General features: G+C 40.9%; 1 protein-coding gene across 11 annotated transcripts in view; it reads right to left on the bottom strand.

Moving 5' to 3' along the window:
• Ufd4 (ubiquitin fusion-degradation 4-like) overlaps positions 1 to 21,354 on the bottom strand; it is a 660,794-nt gene that overhangs the window by 10,780 nt on the left and 628,660 nt on the right. For all 11 annotated transcript variants that reach the window (XM_070079782.1, XM_070079788.1, XM_070079746.1 and 8 more), the window contains one exon: positions 18,165 to 18,748. In XM_070079782.1, the coding sequence (XP_069935883.1) occupies positions 18,165 to 18,748 (584 nt within the window). The remainder of the gene's footprint in view (positions 1 to 18,164; positions 18,749 to 21,354) is intronic.

Genomic DNA, 21,354 nt, shown 5'->3' with positions numbered 1-21,354 from the left:
TTCATAATGTGATAAGGCATGGTGAGGCTGCCAGTTCGGACCACAAAGCGGCTGAAAAATATGTGCAGGACTTCAAGGAGTACATAGACAGTGAAGGACTGAAACCTGAACAAGTGTTTAATTGTGACGAAACAGGCCTGTTTTGGAAGAAAATGCCAAGCAGGACGTACATTACTCAGGAGGAAAAGGCACTCCCAGGACATAAGCCTATGAAAGACAGGCTTACTTTGTTGATGTGTGCCAATGCTAGTGGTGATTGCAAAGTGAAGCCTTTATTGGTGTATCACTCTGAAACCCCCAGAGTGTTCAGGAAAAACAATGTCCTCAAGGATAATTTGTGTGTGCTGTGGAGGGCAAACAGTAAGGCATGGGTCACTAGGGACTTTTTCTATGACTGGTTACACCATGCATTTGCCCCCGATGTGAAAAATTACCTAATTGAAAAGAAATTAGACCTTAAGTGCCTCCTGGTATTAAACAATGCCCCTGGTCATCCTACAGATGTGGCAGAGCAACTTTCTAGGGACATGAGCTTCATTAAGGTGAAGTTTTTGCCTCCTAATACCACTCCTCTCCTGCAGCCCATGGACCAGCAGGTTATTTCCAACTTCTAGAAACTGTACACAAAAGCTATGTTTGAAAGGTGCTTTGTAGTGACCTCAGAAACTCAACTGACTCTAAGAGAGTTTTGATAAGATCATTTTACCATCCTCAATTGTGTAAACATTATAGGTAAGGCTTGGGAGGAAGTGACTAAGAGGACATTGAACTCTGCTTGGAAAAAACTGTGGCCAGAATGTGTAGACAAAAGGGATTTTGAAGGGTTTGAGGCTAACCCTGAGAATCCTATGCCAGTTGAGGAATCCATTGTGGCATTGGGGAAGTCCTTGGGGTTGGAGGTTAGTGGGGAGGATGTGGAAGAGTTGGTGGTGGAGGACAGTGAAGAACTAACCACTGATGAGCTGCTAGATCATCTTGAACAGCAAGAGGGCAGACCTGAGGAAACTGCTTCGGAGGAGGGGAGAGAGAAATTGAAGAAGTTGCCTACTTCTAAGATTAAGGAAATCTGTGCAATGTGGCTTAAAGTGCAAAGCTTTATGGATGATAATCACCCTGACACAGCTACTGCAAGCCGTGTTGGCAACCTGTACACTGACAATGTTGTGAACCACTTTAGGAAAGTCATAAAGGAACGAGAGGTACAGGCCTCTATGGACAGATATGTTGTGCGACAGAAGTCCAGTGACTCTCAAGCTGGTCCTAGTGGCATTAAAAGAACAAGGGAAGTAACCCCAGAAAAAGACTTGCTGCCTCAAGTGCTAATGGAAGGGGATTCCCCTTCTAAACAGTAAGAAGATAATGCTCTCCCCTCCTCCCATCCCATCAATCATCACCAGATCTTCAATAAAGGTAAGTGTCATGTAACTGTGCATGTAATCTTCAGTTTGTGTGTATTAAAATTAACATTTCATGTGGTAAATTTTTTTTTTCAATACTTTTGGGTGTCTTGCACGGATTAATTTGATTTCCATTATTTCTTATGGGGAAAATTAACTTGACTAACGATGAGCTCTCAGGAAAGGATTAATATCGCTGGTTGAGGGTCCACTGTAGTAGTTTCTAACGAGTGTGGCACCAAAACATAATGTAGGCATAAGAAACGATGAACCAAGTTCAATTTGCTGTTAGGCTTCCTACCATTCCCAGGAATATCAGAGCTGCATTTTTTTTTTTCACATCAGCCATTTCCCACTGAGGCAGAGTGACCCAAAAAGCAAGGAAAAACATTCATCATCATTCAACAATTTCACCATCACTCATACACAATTACTGTCTTTGCAAAGGCGCTCAGATACAACAACTTAGACGTCCCTCCAAACTGCCAATATCCCAAACCCCATTGTACTTCCCATTACAGAATGTTGCCCTGCTCACACTGCAACAGCTCGTCAGGTCCCAAAAACCACCCATCTCCATTCACTCCTATCACACTCACACACACTTGCTGGAAGTCCAAGCCCCTCACTTGTAAAACCTCCTTTACCCCCTCCCTCCAACCTTTTCAAGGATGACCCCTACCCCGCCTTCCTTCCCCTACATATTTATAAGCTCTCTAAGTCATTCTACTTTGTTCCATTCTCTCTAAATGACCAAACCACCTCAACAATCCCTCTTCAACCCTTTAATACTTTTAATAACTCCACACCTCCTCCTAATTTCCACACTGCAAATTCTCTGTATAATATTTACACCACACATTATCCTTAGACACAACATCTCCACTGCCTCTAGCCACCTCCTTGCTGCAGCATTTACAACCCGTGCTTCACACCTTTATAAGAGTGATGGAACCATCGTACTCTTGTACATTCCCTTGTTTGCATCCATAGATAACGTTTTTTTGTCCCCACAGATACCTCAACACATCACGCACCTTTTTTCCTTCATCAGTTCTATGGTTAACCTCATCCTTCATTAACCCATCGGCTGACAAGTCAACTCCCAAATATCTGAAAACATTCCCTTCTTCCATACTCCCTCCCTCCAATGTGATATCCAATTTTTCTTTAAATTGTTTGATACCCTCATTACCTCACTCTTATCTGCGTTCACTGTTAAGTTTCTATCTTTACACACCCTCCCAAACTCGTCCACTAACCTTTGCAACTTTTCTTTAGAGTCCCCCATAAGCACAGAATCATCAGCAAAAAGTAACTGTGTCAATTCTCATTTTGTATTTGATTCCCCATAATTTAATCCCACCCCTCTCCCCAACACCCTAGCATTTACTTCTTTTACAACCCCATCTATATGGTATATGGTAGTAGGTTGGTAGACAGCAACCACCCAGGGAAGTACTACCGTCCTGCCAAATGACTGTGAAACAAAAACCTGTAACTGTTTTGCATGATGGTAGGATTGCTGGTTTCTTTTTCTGTCTCATAAACACGCTAGATAACAGGGATATCTTGCTTCTCCTACTTACACTTTGGTCACACTTCACAGACACGCACATGCATATATATATATACATACATCTAGGTTTTTCTCCTTTTTCTAAATAGCTCTTGTTCTTTTTTATTTCTTCTATTGTCCATGGGGAAGTGGAAAAGAATCTTTCCTCCGTAAGCCATGCGTGTCGTATGAGGCGACTAAAATGCCGGGAGCAATGGGCTAGTAACCCCTTCTCCTGTATACATTTACTAAAAAAGAGAAGAAGAAAAACTTTATAAAACTGGGATGCTTAAATGTGCGTGGATGTAGTGCGGATGACAAGAAACAGATGATTGCTGATGTTATGAATGAAAAGAAGTTGGATGTCCTGGCTCTAAGCGAAACAAAGCTGAAGGGGGTAGGAGAGTTTCAGTGGGGGGAAATAAATGGGATTAAATCTGGAGTATCTGAGAGAGTTAGAGCAAAGGAAGGGGTAGCAGTAATGTTAAATGATCAGTTATGGAAGGAGAAAAGAGAATATGAATGTGTAAATTCAAGAATTATGTGGATTAAAGTAAAGGTTGGATGCGAGAAGTGGGTCATAATAAGCGTGTATGCACCTGGAGAAGAGAGGAATGCAGAGGAGAGAGAGAGATTTTGGGAGATGTTAAGTGAATGTATAGGAGCCTTTGAACCAAGTGAGAGAGTAATTGTGGTAGGGGACCTGAATGCTAAAGTAGGAGAAACTTTTAGAGAGGGTGTGGTAGGTAAGTTTGGGGTGCCAGGTGTAAATGATAATGGGAGCCCTTTGATTGAACTTTGTATAGAAAGGGGTTTAGTTATAGGTAATACATATTTTAAGAAAAAGAGGATAAATAAGTATACACGATATGATGTAGGGCGAAATGACAGTAGTTTGTTGGATTATGTATTGGTAGATAAAAGACTGTTGAGTAGACTTCAGGATGTACATGTTTATAGAGGGGCCACAGATATATCAGATCACTTTCTAGTTGTAGCTACACTGAGAGTAAAAGGTAGATGGGATACAAGGAGAATAGAAGCATCAGGGAAGAGAGAGGTGAAGGTTTATAAACTAAAAGAGGAGGCAGTTAGGGTAAGATATAAACAGCTATTGGAGGATAGATGGGCTAATGAGAGCATAGGCAATGGGGTCGAAGAGGTATGGGGTAGGTTTAAAAATGTAGTGTTAGAGTGTTCAGCAGAAGTTTGTGGTTACAGGAAAGTGGGTGCAGGAGGGAAGAGGAGCGATTGGTGGAATGATGATGTAAAGAGAGTAGTAAGGGAGAAAAAGTTAGCATATGAGAAGTTTTTACAAAGTAGAAGTGATGCAAGGAGGGAAGAGTATATGGAGAAAAAGAGAGAGGTTAAGAGAGTGGTGAAGCAATGTAAAAAGAGAGCAAATGAGAGAGTGGGTGAGATGTTATCAACAAATTTTGTTGAAAATAAGAAAAAGTTTTGGAGTGAGATTAACAAGTTAAGAAAGCCTAGAGAACAAATGGATTTGTCAGTTAAAAATAGGAGAGGAGAGTTATTAAATGGAGAGTTAGAGGTATTGGGAAGATGGAGGGAATATTTTGAGGAATTGTTAAATGTTGATGAAGATAGGGAAGCTGTGATTTCGTGTATAGGGCAAGGAGGAATAACATCTTGTAGGAGTGAGGAAGAGCCAGTTGTGAGTGTGGGGGAAGTTCGTGAGGCAGTAGGTAAAATGAAAGGGGGTAAGGCAGCCGGGATTGATGGGATAAAGATAGAAATGTTAAAAGCAGGTGGGGATATAGTTTTGGAATGGTTGGTGCAATTATTTAATAAATGTATGGAAGAGGGTAAGGTACCTAGGGATTGGCAGAGAGCATGCATAGTTCCTTTGTAAAAAGGCAAAGGGGATAAAAGAGAGTGCAAAAATTATAGGGGGATAAGTCTGTTGAGTGTACCTGGTAAAGTGTATGGTAGAGTTATAATTGAAAGAATTAAGAGTAAGACGGAGAATAGGATAGCAGATGAACAAGGAGGCTTTAGGAAAGGTAGGGGGTGTGTGGACCAGGTGTTTACAGTGAAACATATAAGTGAACAGTATTTAGATAAGGCTAAAGAGGTCTTTGTGGCATTTATGGATTTGGAAAAGGCGTATGACAGGGTGGATAGGGGGGCAATGTGGCAGATGTTGCAAGTGTATGGTGTAGGAGGTAGGTTACTGAAAGCAGTGAAGAGTTTTTACGAGGATAGTGAGGCTCAAGTTAGAGTATGTAGGAAAGAGGGAAATTTTTTCCCAGTAAAAGTAGGCCTTAGACAAGGATGTGTGATGTCACCGTGGTTGTTTAATATATTTATAGATGGGGTTGTAAGAGAAGTAAATGCGAGGGTCTTGGCAAGAGGCGTGGAGTTAAAAGATAAAGAATCACACACAAAGTGGGAGTTGTCACAGCTGCTCTTTGCTGATGACACTGTGCTCTTGGGAGATTCTGAAGAGAAGCTGCAGAGATTGGTGGATGAATTTGGTAGGGTGTGCAAAAGAAGAAAATTAAAGGTGAATACAGGAAAGAGTAAGGTTATGAGGATAACAAAAAGATTAGGTGATGAAAGATTGAATATCAGATTGGAGGGAGAGAGTATGGAGGAGGTGAACGTATTCAGATATTTGGGAGTGGACGTGTCAGCGGATGGGTCTATGAAAGATGAGGTGAATCATAGAATTGATGAGGGAAAAAGAGTGAGTGGTGCACTTAGGAGTCTGTGGAGACAAAGAACTTTGTCCTTGGAGGCAAAGAGGGGAATGTATGAGAGTATAGTTTTACCAACGCTCTTATATGGGTGTGAAGCGTGGGTGATGAATGTTGCAGCGAGGAGAAGGCTGGAGGCAGTGGAGATGTCATGTCTGAGGGCAATGTGTGGTGTGAATATAATGCAGAGAATTCGTAGTTTGGAAGTTAGGAGGAGGTGCGGGATTACCAAAACTGTTGTCCAGAGGGCTGAGGAAGGGTTGTTGAGGTGGTTCGGACATGTAGAGAGAATGGAGCGAAACAGAATGACTTCAAGAGTGTATCAGTCTGTAGTGGAAGGAAGGCGGGGTAGGGGTCGGCCTAGGAAGGGTTGGAGGGAGGGGGTAAAGGAGGTTTTGTGTGCGAGGGGCTTGGACTTCCAGCAGGCATGCGTGAGCGTGTTTGATAGGAGTGAATGGAGACAAATGGTTTTTAATACTTGACGTGCTGTTGGAGTGTGAGCAAAGTAACATTTATGAAGGGATTCAGGGAAACCGGCAGGCCGGACTTGAGTCCTGGAGATGGGAAGTACAGTGCCTGCACTCTGAAGGAGGGGTGTTAATGTTGCAGTTTAAAAACTGTAGTGTAAAGCACCCTTCTGGCAAGACAGTGATGGAGTGAATGATGGTGAAAGTTTTTCTTTTTCGGGCCACCCTGCCTTGGTGGGAATCGGCCAGTGTGATAATAAAAAAAAAAAAAAAAAATAACAACCCCATCTATAAATATGTAAAACAACCATGGTGACACTACACATCCCTGTCTAAGAACTACTTTTACTGGGAAGTAATCTCCCACTCTCCTTCACACCCTAACCTGAACCTCACTATCCTCATAAAAACTCTTTATAGCATTTAGTAAACTTATTACCTATTTCATACACTCGCAACATCTGCCACATTGCTCTCCTATCCACTTTATCATATGCCTTTTGTAAATCCATAAATGCAACAAAAACTTGTATACCTATGATATACCTTTGAAGAGTTCAGAGTTTCACTACTCTCGGAGCCTGGCCATGGGCCAGGCTCATTCGGTGATTACCTGCTCACCCAGGCTGTTGCTGCTGGAGGCCCGCTGCCCCACATATCCATCACAGCCTGGTAGATCTGGCACCTGGAGAAGATACATGTCCGGTTTCCTCTTAAAGGCTTCAACACTTGTTCCAGCCATGTTTCTGATATCTTCTGGCGAGATGTTGAATAGTCTGGGACCCCGAATGTTGATACAGTGTTCCCTAATTGTCCCCACCGCACCCCTTTTCCTCCCATATCTCTCACTCCAGTATGTTGTTATGGCAGTGTGCAGATTTGGGACCAGGCCCTCGAGTACTTTCCAGCCATATATGTATTATTATGTATCTCTCCTCCACTCCATTGGGTACATGTTCATGACTTAAAGGTGTTCCCGGTAATTTAGTTGCTTTACTGGTTCAATATGAGCTGTAAATGGTCTCTATATTTGTTCCAGCTCAGATATTTCTCCTGCTTTGAATGGGGCCATCAGCACTGAGCAATATTCTAAATGAGGGAGCACTACCGATTTGAAGAGTGTCACCACTGGCATTATTTCCCTTGTTTTGAAAGTTCTCAATACCCACCCCATCATCTTCCTGGCTGTTGTGATCTTTGTTTTGTTATGGTGTTTAGAAGAAAGGTCAGCTGACATAATTATTCCCAGGTCTTTTATGTGTTTCTTTCGTTCTATTTGGTGGCCCTTTTGAGTTTTGTATATAGTGTTCCTTTTGAGTTCTTCATTCTTTCCATACCTCAGCAGCTGGAACTTATCACCACAATGTCATGTTCAATGGTGAAAAGTTCTCATGTCTAAAAAGACTGCTGTTTATTTTCCCTTTCTCTGCTTTCTCTGTAGTGCCTCATTCCTTTTACATGATGGTCTGGTACTGTTCATATATATGGATTGTTGGCACTGTTTCCATATATGCTTCAATGTAAACACTTGATCTACACATCCCTTAACCATTCTAAAGCCTCCTTCCTCATCTGCAATCCTTCTCTCTCTCTTCCTCTAATTCTTTCAACAATAACTGTACCATACACTTCACCTGGTATGACTCGGTAAACTTCTTCCCCTATAATTTTTACGATCTCTTCTTTCCCCCTTCCCTTTACATAAAGGAGCTATACATGCTCTCTGCCAATCCCTAGGTACCTTTCCCTCTTTCATACATTAAACAAAAATACCAACCTCTCCAACACTATACGCCCCCTTGCTTTTAACATTTCTGTCATGGTCCCATCAGTTACAGCTGCTTTATTCCCTTTCATTCTATGTAATGCCTCATGCACCTCCCCTACACTCACATCCATCTCTTCTTCACTCCATAAAGATGTTATACCTCCCTGACCAGTGCATGAAATTACTGCCTCCCTTTCTTCATTGGTATTTAAAGTTCCTCAAAATATTCCTGCCATCTGCCCATTACTGCCAGCTCCCCATCTACTAACTCCCCTACTCTGTTTTTAACTGACAAATCCATTCGTTCCCTAGGCTTTCTTAACCTGTTTAGCTCCAATTTTTTTTTCCTATTTTCAGCAAAATTTCTTGACAGTGCCTCTCCCACTCTATCATTTGCTTTCCTTTTGCACTCTCACCACTCTCCTCATCTTTCTTTTACTTTCTATATACTCTGCCCTTCTTATATCACTTCTGCTTTGTAAAAACCTCTCATAAGCTACCTTTTTCTTTGTGATGAATGGTTTTGAAAATCAACAAGTTGGTAGGTAAGACACATAGGCAACCTTTAGGCAACTTTATTCCGAAATGTTTTGCCTACACAGTAGGCTTCTTCAGTCGAGTACATAAAGTAGGCAGGAGCAGGAGAGATGTGAAGACGATGTAAACAGTCCATCACCCTTGAAGTCGTAGATTTGAGGATGTCAGTCCCTCAGCCTGGAGGGAGTGACATCCTCAAATCTACGACTTCAAGGAATATCAAAATGGTATTGTATACCATTTTGATATTCACTCTGTCTGACACTGCAACACAATGGCATCTTGGTACAGAAGAGAAAACACCTTGGACAACTTTTTCAAGTGAGAATTGTTTGATCTGAGAGGGACGTGACCGCTCAGTGGCTACATTCCCACTACTACTACTACTCTGCACCTCTCCTTATGACAGTATTTAAGTCTCAACACTGTCGCTTGATCTTCAGTTAGTTCCAGACTTTGGAACAGAACTTCTCCAGGCTGAAGGACTGACATCCTCAAATCTACGACTTCAAGGGTGATGGACTGATTACATTGTCTTCACATCTCTCCTGCTCCTGCCTACTTTCTGTACTCGACTGAAGAAGCCAACTGTGTAGGCGAAATGTTTCGGAATAAAGTTGCCTGTGTGTCTTACCTACCAACCTGTCGGTACTGTATACCATTTTGATATTCAATCGACAAGTTGAAGAATCGAGACACTTATGCAACATACGGGAATCTTTATTGAAGAAAGATTCCCGTATGTTGGATAAATGTCTCAATTCTTCTACCTTTTTCTTTCTTATTCCCTTTATCTCATCACTCCACCAATCATTCCTCTTGCCTCCTGCACCTACCTCCTATAGCCACAAGCTTCTGCCCCATATTCTAATACTGCATTTTTTAAAACTATCCCATCCCTCTTCACCCCCCCCCCCCACTACCCGTACTTGCACTAGCCCACCTTTCTGCCAAAAGTTGCTTATATCTCACCCTAACTTCCTCCACCCTTAGTTTATAAATTTTCACCTCTCTTTTATTTGCTGTTGCCATTTTCCTTGTGTCCCATCTACCTCTTACTCTAACTGTAGCTACAACTAATAATGATTCAATATACATATCTGTTGCCCCTATATAAACTTGTACATCCTGAAGCCTACCCATCAACCTCTTATCCACCAATACATAATCTAACTACTTTCATTATGTGCTATATCATAACTTGTATATTTATCCTCTTTTTCATAAAATATGTATTTCTCTTTCTACATATCTTTCAACACACCAGCCATAACCCACTGAGGTGGGGTGGCCCAAAAGGAAAAACGAAAGATTCTCCTTTTACAATTTGTAATGTCTACAGGAGAAGGGGTTACTAGCTCTTTCTACACACAGTTCAATTAAAAGCTCCCCATTTTCACTTACCCCTGATACCCCAAATTTACCTACTACTCCCTCCACAACATTTTTACCCACTGTAGCATCGAGATCCCCAACCACAAGTACTTTCTCACTTGGTTCAAAACTCTCCATGCACTCGCTCAACATTTCCCAAAATCTCTCTCTCTCCTCTACACTTCTCTCTTCTCCAGGTGCATAAACACTTACTATAACCCACTTTTCACATACAACCCTTATCTTACTCCACATAATCCTTGAATTTATACATTTAAATTCCTTCTTTTCCTGCCATAACTTATCCTTCAACATTATTGCTACTCCTTCCTTAGCTCTAACTCTATTAGAAACCCCCTGACCTAATCCCATTTATTTCTCCCCAGTGAAACTCTCCTACCCAGCTTTGTTTCACTTAAGAGCCAGGACATCCAGCTTCTTTTATTCATAAATCCACAATCATCTCTTTCTTATCATTCTCACTACATCCACACACATTCAGATATCCCACTTTGACAATTTTCTTCTTTTTCTTTTCAGTAAGCTATATGGAAAAAGGGGTTACTAGCTCACTGCTCCCAGCATTTTAGTTAACTTTTACAACACACATGGCATACAGAGGAAAGATTCTTATTCCACTTCCCCATGGATATGAAAGGAAAAGTAATAAGAACAAGAGCTAAATCAAAGAAAACTCAGATGAGTGTATATAAATAAATTTGTACATGCATGTGTAGTGTGACCTAAGCGTAAGTAGCAGTAGCAAGACGAATGTGAAAACTTGCATGTTTATGAGACAGAAAAAAAGACACCAGCAATCCTACCATCATATACAATGGTCCCCCGGTATTCGATGGCATCGGTGTCCGATAAATCCAGTATTCGATACATTTTAACGCAAAAATTTTGCCTCGCCACTCGTTAAAAAACCCGCCACAAGCGATTCGTCCAAGACGTGTCCACATGTGGCTTGAACTGCCCCGATGCGTGCCAGTGTTTACAAGCCAGCCAGTGTGCTCGCAACTAAGGATACATTCGGTACATTCCATATTATCACAGTGTTTTTGGTGCTTGTTTCTGCAAAATAAGTCACCATGGGCCCCAAGAAAGCTTCTAGTGCCAACCCTGTGATAAAAAGGGTGAGAATTAGTATGGAAATTAAGAAAGATTTTGAAGGGTTTGGGGCTAACCCTGAGAAGCCTATGCCAGTTGTGGAATCCATTGTGCCTACTTCAAAAATTAAGGAAATGTGTGCAAAGTGGGTTGAACTGCAAACCTTTATGGATGAAAATCACCCTAACACAGCTATTGCAAGCCGTGCTGGTGACTATTACAATGACAATGTTGTGGCCCAATTTAAACAAATCATAAAGGAACGGGAGGTACAGAGCTCTATGGACAGATTTGTTGTGTGGCAGAGGTCCAGTGACTCTCAAGCTGGTCCTAGGGGCATTAAAAGAAGAAGGGAAGTAACCCCGGAAAAGGACTTGCTACCTCAAGTCCTAATGGAAGGGGATTCCCCTTCTAAACATTAACAACTTCGACACTCTCCCCTCCTCCCATCCCATCAATCATCACCAGATCTTCATTAAAGGTAAGTGTCATGTATTCTATTGTTAGTAGAGTACTACAAACTGTGCATGTCTTCTTCAGCTTGCGTGCATTCAACTTAATATTTCATGTGGTAAATTTTTTTTTTTCATACATTTGGGTGTCTTGCACGGATTAATTTGATTTCCATTATTTCTTATGGGGAAAATTAATTTGCCTTTCGATAATTTCGGTATTCGATGAGCTTTCAGGAACGGATTAATATCAAATACTGGGGGTCCACTGTAAAACAAATATAGGATGGCCATCACTTATCCGGCAATCAGTAATCCGGTTCCATCAGTAATCCGGCACTAATTTCAGCTAGCATAACTTCAAATTTTCGGGGTTGCCACACCAACCTGCCACTACTGTCTGGTGGCGCTACTTGCTAAATAAATCCTTTCAATTACTTTTTCTCCAATTATTGTTATAACCTGCTCACTTTTAGCCCTAGCCATGGTTCCAATGAATAAAAGAAATGCTTCTTGTTGTGTAAAGAGCATATACAGTACATTGTCCATAAAGATAAGATAGCTTTGAAGCCACTGTCGGTTGCCATGAGCTCAGCTCACTCAGATAAGCTGTGACCAGTAAATTTGGGCCTACATATGAGAAAATAGGTCTGTGTGGTATGTGTGCACCAATAAAAAAAAAATCCTGAAGCACGCAGTGTGTAATGAGAAAAAAAACTGCGACTGTGTTTACGGTGTAAACCCGACTTTGCGGTGTATTTTCATATGGTTTGTATGGTTGTATTCTCATTTTTTTTTGTCTCATTTTATAGAATGGAAGATATATTACTGAAGTATATATAATTTTGATTGGTTCCACGCCAGAAAGTACCTTAAGCTCAAAGTAGCGGAAATGTTCGATTTTTGCCAATGTTCAAGAGTAAACAAATGACGCCACCATCCAATACATGTCCAACTGGCCAGTCTAATACTCAGTCATGAATGGGCTTACATTATTTATTCAATTATTACAATAATACAGTGGTCTGCATAACAGTAAATCTTCTATCTTTTGTGTGAATAAAAATTCAAAATGGAAAGCAAGCATAATATAAGAGGGTCTGGAGATGTTACTAATGAACAGGGAAAATGTTACTTTAGTGCTAGGAATGTCTGCACTGCTTATTCTGGACCCTATTTTGAAATTGGCATCTTTTGAAATTTATGTGAAATTGGCCAAATTACCAATTTCTGACCACTTTACTGGGTTGTTGAAATAGGTGAATGGGCAGTTTCTTGTACTCAATTGACAGAATAGAAGGAATACTAGTGAAATAGTTATGAGTTTGGTAGACTGGAACAATGGAATGGGCCAAAAATACGGCATAAATTGGGTGAAATCACCAATATTGACGTTGGGTTAAGTGTATTCTAACCTAACCACTCTGTAATCCGGCAAAATCACTAATCCGGCACCCTACATGCAGGTCCCGATGATGCCGAATTAGTGATAGCCAATCTGTACAGGCTTCTGTTTTACACCCACTTGGCAGTACAGTAGTACCTCCCTGGGCGGATGCTGTCTACCAACCTACTACCCACTACCTTTATTAGAAATACATATAAAAGAAGAAAATTAAAGGTGAATACAGGAAAGAGTAAGGTTATGAGGATAACAAAAAGATAAGGTGATGAAAGATTGGATATCAGATTGGAGGGAGAGAGTATGGAGGAGGTGAACGTATTCAGATATTTGGGAGTGGATGTGTCAGCGGATGGGTCTATGAAAGATGAGGTGAATCATAGAATTGATGAGGGAAAAAGAGTGAGTGGTGCACTTAGGAGTCTGTGGAGACAAAGAACTTTGTCCTTGGAGGCAAAGAGGGGAATGTATGAGAGTATAGTTTTACCAACGCTCTTATATGGGTGTGAAGCGTGGGTGATGAATGTTGCAGCAAGGAGAAGGCTGGAGGCAGTGGAGATGTCATGTCTGAGGGCAATGTGTGGTGTGAATATAATGTAGAGAATTCGTAGTTTGGAAGTTAGGAGGAGGTGCGGGATTACCAAAACTGTTGTCCAGAGGGCTGAGGAAGGGTTGTTGAGGTGGTTCGGACATGTAGAGAGAATGGAGCGAAACAGAATGACTTCAAGAGTGTATCAGTCTGTAGTGGAAGGAAGGCGGGGTAGGGGTCGGCCTAGGAAAGGTTGGAGGGAGGGGGTAAAGGAGGTTTTGTGTGCGAGGGGCTTGGACTTCCAGCAGGCATGCGTGAGCGTGTTTGATAGGAGTGAATGGAGACAAATGGTTTTTAATACTTGACGTGCTGTTGGAGTGTGAGCAAAGTAACATTTATGAAGGGATTCAGGGAAACCGGCAGGCCGGACTTGAGTCCTGGAGATGGGAAGTACAGTGCCTGCACTCTGAAGGAGGGGTGTTAATGTTGCAGTTTAAAAACTGTAGTGTAAAGCACCCTTCTGGCAAGACAGTGATGGAGTGAATGATGGTGAAAGTTTTTCTTTTTCGGGCCACCCTGCCTTGGTGGGAATCGGCCAGTGTGATAATAAAAAAAATAACATATAAAAATTTAGGAAATATGTCAGGAAATCATAAGCTGAAAGCAGCAATGTTCACCTGCTAGGCATACTGCAGCCCAATTATTTAATGCAAGCTTATGGAATCACTGCTATTCCTTTCAGTCTTAAGAATAATTAATGAGAATTTGAGTAAATTCTCAGTTATTTTCATAGTATGCCTTCTGTTCTATCGATTGAGCATGAGAAATTGCCAATTCAACTATCAAAACTGCCCTATAAAATTCGATAATTTATTCAACTTTACACAAAATTAAAAACAACTTCCAATTTAAAAACAGTCTAAAATAAATACTGAAACTATTCCAGGTAATAAAAATATTTTCCCTGCTCATTAATTACATACCCAGGCCTCTCTTATATTACACTTGCCGTCCATTTTGAATTCATCAGTACACAAAAAATTGAAGATTTACCCTATTTCTTGAATAATTAAATATAACGAGGATGTGAAAAGTGGGTGATAGTAAGCGTATATGCATCTGGAGAAGAGAGAAGTGTAGAGGAGAGAGAGAGATTCTGGGAAATGTTGAGTGAATGCGTGGGGAGTTTTGAATCAAGTGTGAGAGTAATGGTGGTTGGGATTTCAATGCTAAAGTGGGTAAAAATGTTATGGAGGGAGTAGTAGGTAAATTTGGGGTGCCAGGGGTAAATGTAAATGGGGAGCCTTTAATTGAGCTATGTGTAGAAAGAAATTTGGTAATAAGTACTACATATTTTATGAAAAAGAGGATAAATAAATATACAAGGTATGATGTAGCACGTAATGAAAGTAGTTTGTTAGATTATGTATTGGTGGATAAAAGGTTGATGGGTAGGCTCCAGGATGTACATGTTTATAGAGGGGCAACTGATATATTGGATCATTATTTAGTTGTAGCTACAGTTAGAGTAAGAGGTAGATGGGAAAAGAGGAAGGTAGCAACAAGTAAGAGGGAGGTGAAAGTGTATAAACTAAGGGAGGAGGAAGTTCGGGCGAGATATAAGCGATTATTGGCAGAAAGGTGGGCTAGTGCAAAGATGAGTAGTGGGGGGGGAGGGGGGTTGAAGAGGGTTGGAATAGTTTTAAAAATGCAGTATTAGAATGTGGGGCAGAAGTTTGTGGTATTAGGAGGGTGGGGGCAGGAGGAAAGAGGAGTGATTGGTGGAATGATGAAGTAAAGGGTGTGATAAAAGAGAAAAAGGTGGCTTACGAGAGGTTTTTACAAAGCAAAAGTGTTATAAGAAGAGCAGAGTATATGGAGAGTAAAAGAAAGGTGAAGAGAGTGGTGAGAGAGTGCAAAAGGAGAGCAGATGAAAGAGTGGGAGAGGCACTGTCAAATTTTAATGAAAATAAGAAAAAATTTTGGAGTTAAACAAGTTAAGAAAGCCTAGGGAAAGTATGGATTTGTCAGTTAAAAACAGAGTAGGGGAGTTAGTAGATGGGGAGAGGGAGGTATTAGGTAGATGGCGAGAATATTTTGAGAAACTTTTAAATGTTGAGGAAGAAAGGGAGGCGGTAATTTCATGCACTGGCCAGGGAGGTATACCATCTTTTAGGAGTGAAGAAGAGCAGAATGTAAGTGTGGTGGAGGTACGTGAGGCATTACGTAGAATGAAAGAGGGTAAAGTAGCTGGAACTGATGGGATCATGACAGAAATGTTAAAAGCAGGGGGGGATATAGTGTTGGAGTGGTTGGTACTTTTGTTTAATAAATGTATGAAAGAGGGGAAGGTACCTAGGGATTGGCGGAGAGCATGTATAGTCCCTTTATATAAAGGGAAAGGGGACAAAAGAGATTGTAAAAATTATAGAGGAATAAGTTTACTGAGTACACCAGGAAAAGTATACGGCAGGGTTATAATTGAAAGAATTAGAGGTAAGACAGAATGTAGAATTGCGGATGAGCAAGGAGGCTTCAGAGTGGGTAGGGGATGTGTAGATCAAGTGTTTACATTTAAGCATATATGTGAACAGTATTTAGATAAAGGTAGGGAAGTTTTTATTGCATTTATGGATTTAGAAAAGGCATATGATAAAGTGGATAGAGGAGCAATGTGGCAGATATTGCAAGTATATGGAATAGGTGGTAAGTTACTAAATGCTGTAAAGAGCTTTTATGAGGATAGTGAGGCTCAGGTTAGGGTGTGTAGAAGAGAGGGAGAATACTTCCCGGTAAAAGTAGGTCTTAGACAGGGATGTGTAATGTCACCATGGTTGTTTAATATATTTATAGATGGGGTTGTAAAAGAAGTAAATGCTATGGTGTTCGGGAGAGGGGTGAGATTAAATTATGGGGAATCAAATTCAAAATGGGAATTGACACAGTTACTTTTTGCTGATGATACTGTGCTTATAGGAGGTTCTAAAGAAAAATTGCAAAGGTTAGTGGATGAGTTTGAGAATGTGTGTAAAGGTAGAAAGTTGAAAGTGAACACAGAAAAGAGTAAGGTGATAAGGGTATTAAATGATTTAGATAAAGAAAAATTGGATATCAAATTGGGGAGGAGGAGTATGGAAGAAGTGAATGTTTTCAGATACTTGGGAGTTGACGTGTCGGCGGATGGATTTATGAAGGATGAGGTTAATCATAGAATTGATGAGGGAAAAAAGGTGAGTGGTGCGTTGAGGTATATGTGGAGTCAAAAAACGTTATCTATGGACGCAAAGAAGGGAATGTATGAAAGTATAGTAGTACCAACACTCTTATATGGATGTGAAGCTTGGGTGGTAAATGCAGCAGCGAGGAGACGGTTGGAGGCAGTGGAGATGTCCTATCTAAGGGCAATGTGTGGTGTAAATATTATGCAGAAAATTCGGAGTGTGGAAATTAGGAGAAGGTGTGGAGTTAATAAAAGCATTAGTCAGAGGGCAGAAGAGGGTTGTTGAGGTGGTTTGGTCATTTAGAGAGAATGGATCAAAGTAGAATGACATGGAAAGCATATAAATCTATAGGGGAAGGAAAGAGGGGTAGGGGTCGTCCTTGAAAGGGTTGGAAAGACGGGGTAAAGGAGGTTTTGTGGGCGAGGGGCTTGGACTTCCAGCAAGTGTGCATGAGCGTGTTAGATAGGAGTGAATGAAGACGAATGATACTTGGGACCTGACGATCTGTTGGAGTGTGAGCAGGGTAATATTTAGTGAAGGGATTCAGGGAAACCGGTTATTTTCATATAGTCGGTCTTGAGTCCTGGAAATGGGAAGTACAATGCCTGCACTTTAAAGGAGGGGTTTGGGATATTGGCAGTTTGGAGGGATATGTTGTGTATCTTTATACGTATATGCTTCTAAACTGTTGTATTCTGAGCACCTCTGCAAAAGCAGTGATAATGTGTGAGTGTGGTGAAAGTGTTGAATGATGATGAGAGTATTTTCTTTTTGGGGATTTTCTTTCTTTTTTGGGTCACCCTGCCTCGGTGGGAGACGACCGACTTGTTGGAAAAAAAAAAAAAAACGAGGAATGATTAGTCATGGTTTACAGTGTCCCAATAATTGAACCAGACCTGGTAAAAATCCATAAAACAGACCAGAGAACATAGAAGGGCCTTACATGTCCACAGGAAAATTGTCAAAAACAGAATATTTCTACTACTTTGAGGTTGAATTTAAGCTACTTCTACTCCTGAAACAATAAAAATAATCTCTATTTCAGTAGTATGTTCCATTCTATTAAATGATACCAAGAAACAGCCAATAAACCCATAAAAGACATCATAGAAAATACTGCAAAGTCACTATTTTAAGATGCACAGACTCATCTTCTCATATCTAGGCCAAAATTTACCACTCTCAGCTTATCTGAGTGAGCTGAGCTCAAGACGCATATCTACATGAGGGATCCTGGGGTCAACAGAGTAGATCTATACGATAGACAGTGAAAGAGTTAATTGATCTATAATAAACAATCTAAGTGAAAAGAATGTTCTTGCACTGCAAATGCAAGAATTCCTCTAGCCACACCATCTAACAAGCTAGTCTCCCCATAAGCCTCCCCAATACAACAATCCTGGCATTGTTAACCACCTAGTGGGAATGAAATGCAGTCAAAGAAAATCATCAGAAACAAAAAAGAATCCCTTATTTTACTTTCTGCAAATTTTGATTACTTAAAAAAAGAGTGAGGAATTCCTTGATTTCTATTTTATATAAAGTACTTAAAATTCAAATCTAAGCTCTAAAAATAATTTTATAAGTAAGTGTCAAACAAGAACTCAACTTAATAAAAATCCTTACCATGGTTGAGTATCTGAAATGCGATACTTGGGAGGGTCCAGCTCAAGCTCTTTCTCACTCTCTTCACTTATTATGGAAGAGGTCATGAGATCCTCTTCAACTGGTAAAGAAGAAAGTCCTCCTCGGGGTTTAGCATAACTTCCTGTAATGCCTCTGTCCTTCACATTAGCAAACTCACCATGACACATGAGTTTGAGGAAAGGGCGAGACAAAGGTAGGTCAACAAGTCTGTTGTCCTGTAAAGTTTTTGCCAAAAATATCCCCAGGAAATGAAATAACTCAACTACTTGATCGCAAATTGAGTTATCTTGGGGAAGGGGAGCAGGAAAGAGACCTCCCTGACGGCAGATATAATAGCCTGGAGGTCTTGTCTGCGAGTCACCAGTCCCATTGCCACCATCTAATGCAGGAGGAGTGATGGGGTCAGATGTTTGATCATCACACAACCACATGGACAGATCAGCTCGCTGCAGCTCACCAGCCACAAGAGCATAAAATTCCAGGGTGGGACCTAAACCAGTACCTTCTTCCTCACGGAATTCAACTTCTAAAATGGATTTTCGACTTGCGTGGACACGCATCACCTAAAAGAAAAGTTACTTTTAATTTTTTAGTTGAAGTTACATTAAAAGCAGATATTAACAGAATGAGTATATTTTAGCTTCATTTATTGTACAGTGGAACCTAAAAAATCGAAAGTATCAAATATCAAACGTTTCGAAAATAAGACCATTTTTTCGGACAAACTATGTCCCTATGTCTGCCGGCCCGCTTTGTCCGCGTCCCCGCCCAGGCGCCGTGAGCAGTCTAGCTTTGTTTATACTTGAGTGAACACTAACCTGCGCTCTCATTCACACATTTTACGATTATTTCGTTGTGTTTAGTGCTTGTGGGACTGTGAAATAAGCTGCCATGGGCCCAAAGAAACTTGCTAGTGGTACCCCTGTGGTAAAGAAAGTGAGAAACACCATAGATGTGAAGAAAGAAATACAGAAGTATGAGAGCGGTGTGAGACTTATTGAGCTTACCAGGATGTATGGGAAAAACAAGTCAACCATCGGTTCTATCCTGGCAAAGAAAGAACAAATCAAGGAAGCTGATGTTGCGAAAGGTGTTAATATGCTAACCAAAAAAAGACCACAAATAGTTGAAGAGGTTGAGAAGTTGTTGCTGGTGTGGATCAAGGATAAAGAGATTGCAGGTGATAGTGTTTCAGAGACGATTATTTGCGAAAAGGCAAGGAAGTTGCATGCCGATCTGGTACAGAAAACTCCTGGAACCAGTGCTGATAGTGAATTTAAGGCCAGCAGAGGCTGGTTTGACAGATTTAAGAAGCGTAGTGGCATACACAATGTTGTAAGACATGGTGAGGCAGCCAGTTCAGACAAACGGGCAGCTGAGAAGTTTGTACAGGAGTTTAAGGGGTACATAGACAGTGAAGAATTCAAATCTGAACAAGTGTTTAATTGTGATGAAACAGGCTTGTTTTGGAAGAAAATGCCAAAAAGGTCCTTCATCACACAGGAGGAAAAGGCACTGCCAGGACACAAGCCTATGAAAGACAGGCTTACTCTTTTATTCTGTGCTAATGCTAGTGGTGATTTTAAAGTGAAGCCTTTACTTGTGTATCATGCAGAAAATCCCAGTGTGTTTAAGAAAAACAATGTCTTTAAGAACAAGTTATGTTTTATTATTTTTATTATCACACTGGCCGATTCCCACCAAGGCAGGGTGGCCCGGAAAAGAAAAACTTTCACTATCATTCACTCCATCACTGTCTTGCCAGAAGGGTGCTTTACACTACAGTTTTTAAACTGCAACATTAACACCCCTCCTTGTCTTGAGGAAAGCTAATCATAAGGCATGGGTCACAAGACAAATTTTCAAAGAGTGGGTCTGTGAAGTGTTTGGCCCCAGTGTGAAAAAATACCTCCAGGAAAAGAAATTGCCACTCAAGTGCCTCCTGTTAATGGACAATGCTCCTGTTCATCCTCCAAACTTATTAGACCTCTTGTCTAAGGACTTCAGTTTTATAAAAGTGAAGTTCTTGCCTCCTAACACCACTCCTCTCCTCCAGCCCATGGACCAGCAGGTCATTTTTAACTTCAAAAAACTCTACACAAAAGCAGTGTTTGAAAAGTGCTTTGAAGTGACCACAGACACTAAGTTGACCCTAAGAGAGTTCTGGAGGAATCACTTCAACATCTACAAATCCATAAGCCTTATAGGTAAGGCTTGGGAGGGAGTGACTTCCAGGACTTTGAACTCTGCTTGGAGACAATTGTGGCCAGATTGTGTCCAAAAGAGGTATTTTGAAGGGTTTGAGGCTGACCCTGACCCAGCTGACCCTCTGCCTGTTGTGGACTCTATTGTGGCATTGGGGAACACCCTGGGGTTGGAGGTGAATGGTGAGGATGTGGAAGAGTTGGTGGAGGACCACAGGGAAGAGTTAACCACTGAAGAGCTGCAAGAGCTTCATCTGGAGCAGTATCAGACCACAGCTGAGGAACTTGCTTCAGAGGAGGAGGAAGAGGGAGTGGATGAGGTGCCTTCTTCAAAGATTAAGGAGATTTGTGCCAAGTGGAATGATGTCCAAATGTTTGTGCAGAAGTACCACCCTGAGCAAGCTGAAACAAGCCATCTTTGCAACAAGTTCAGTGACAGAACCATGTCCCATTTTAGGGAAATGTTAAAGAGGGCCAGAAACAGAGGACTGTGGACAGTTATTTTGTGAGACAGGGGTCCAGTGACTCTCAAGCTGGTCCTAGTGGCATTAAAAGACAGAGAAGGGAAGTAACCCCAGAGAGAGCTTTACCTGAAGTCCTCATGGAAAGGGATTCTCCTTCCAAACACTAACCCCAACTCCCTCTCTCCTCCTCCCTATCTTCCAGATGCCATCACCAATCTTCAATAAAGGTAAGTAAAAATGTTATTTTATATGTATTACTATACATAATTAAAAACTATAGTATTTGTTGTATGTAAAACTAATTAATCTCTATAAAATGTATTTTTTATGTGAATATTTTTGGGTTTCTGGAACGGATTAATTGTATTTCCATTATTTCTTATGGGAAATATTGCTTCGAATTTCAGACTTTTCGAAATTAGAACTAGCTCCTGGAACGGATTAAGTTCGATTTTTGAGGTTCCACTGTATCAGAAAAAAATAAATTGCATGTATTCTTCT

This window comes from Cherax quadricarinatus, chromosome 6 (genome assembly GCF_038502225.1).
Source record: "Cherax quadricarinatus isolate ZL_2023a chromosome 6, ASM3850222v1, whole genome shotgun sequence".
In the NCBI taxonomy this organism is placed as follows: Eukaryota; Metazoa; Arthropoda; class Malacostraca; order Decapoda; family Parastacidae; genus Cherax; species Cherax quadricarinatus.
This window is presented reverse-complemented; position numbering and strand designations above follow the sequence as displayed.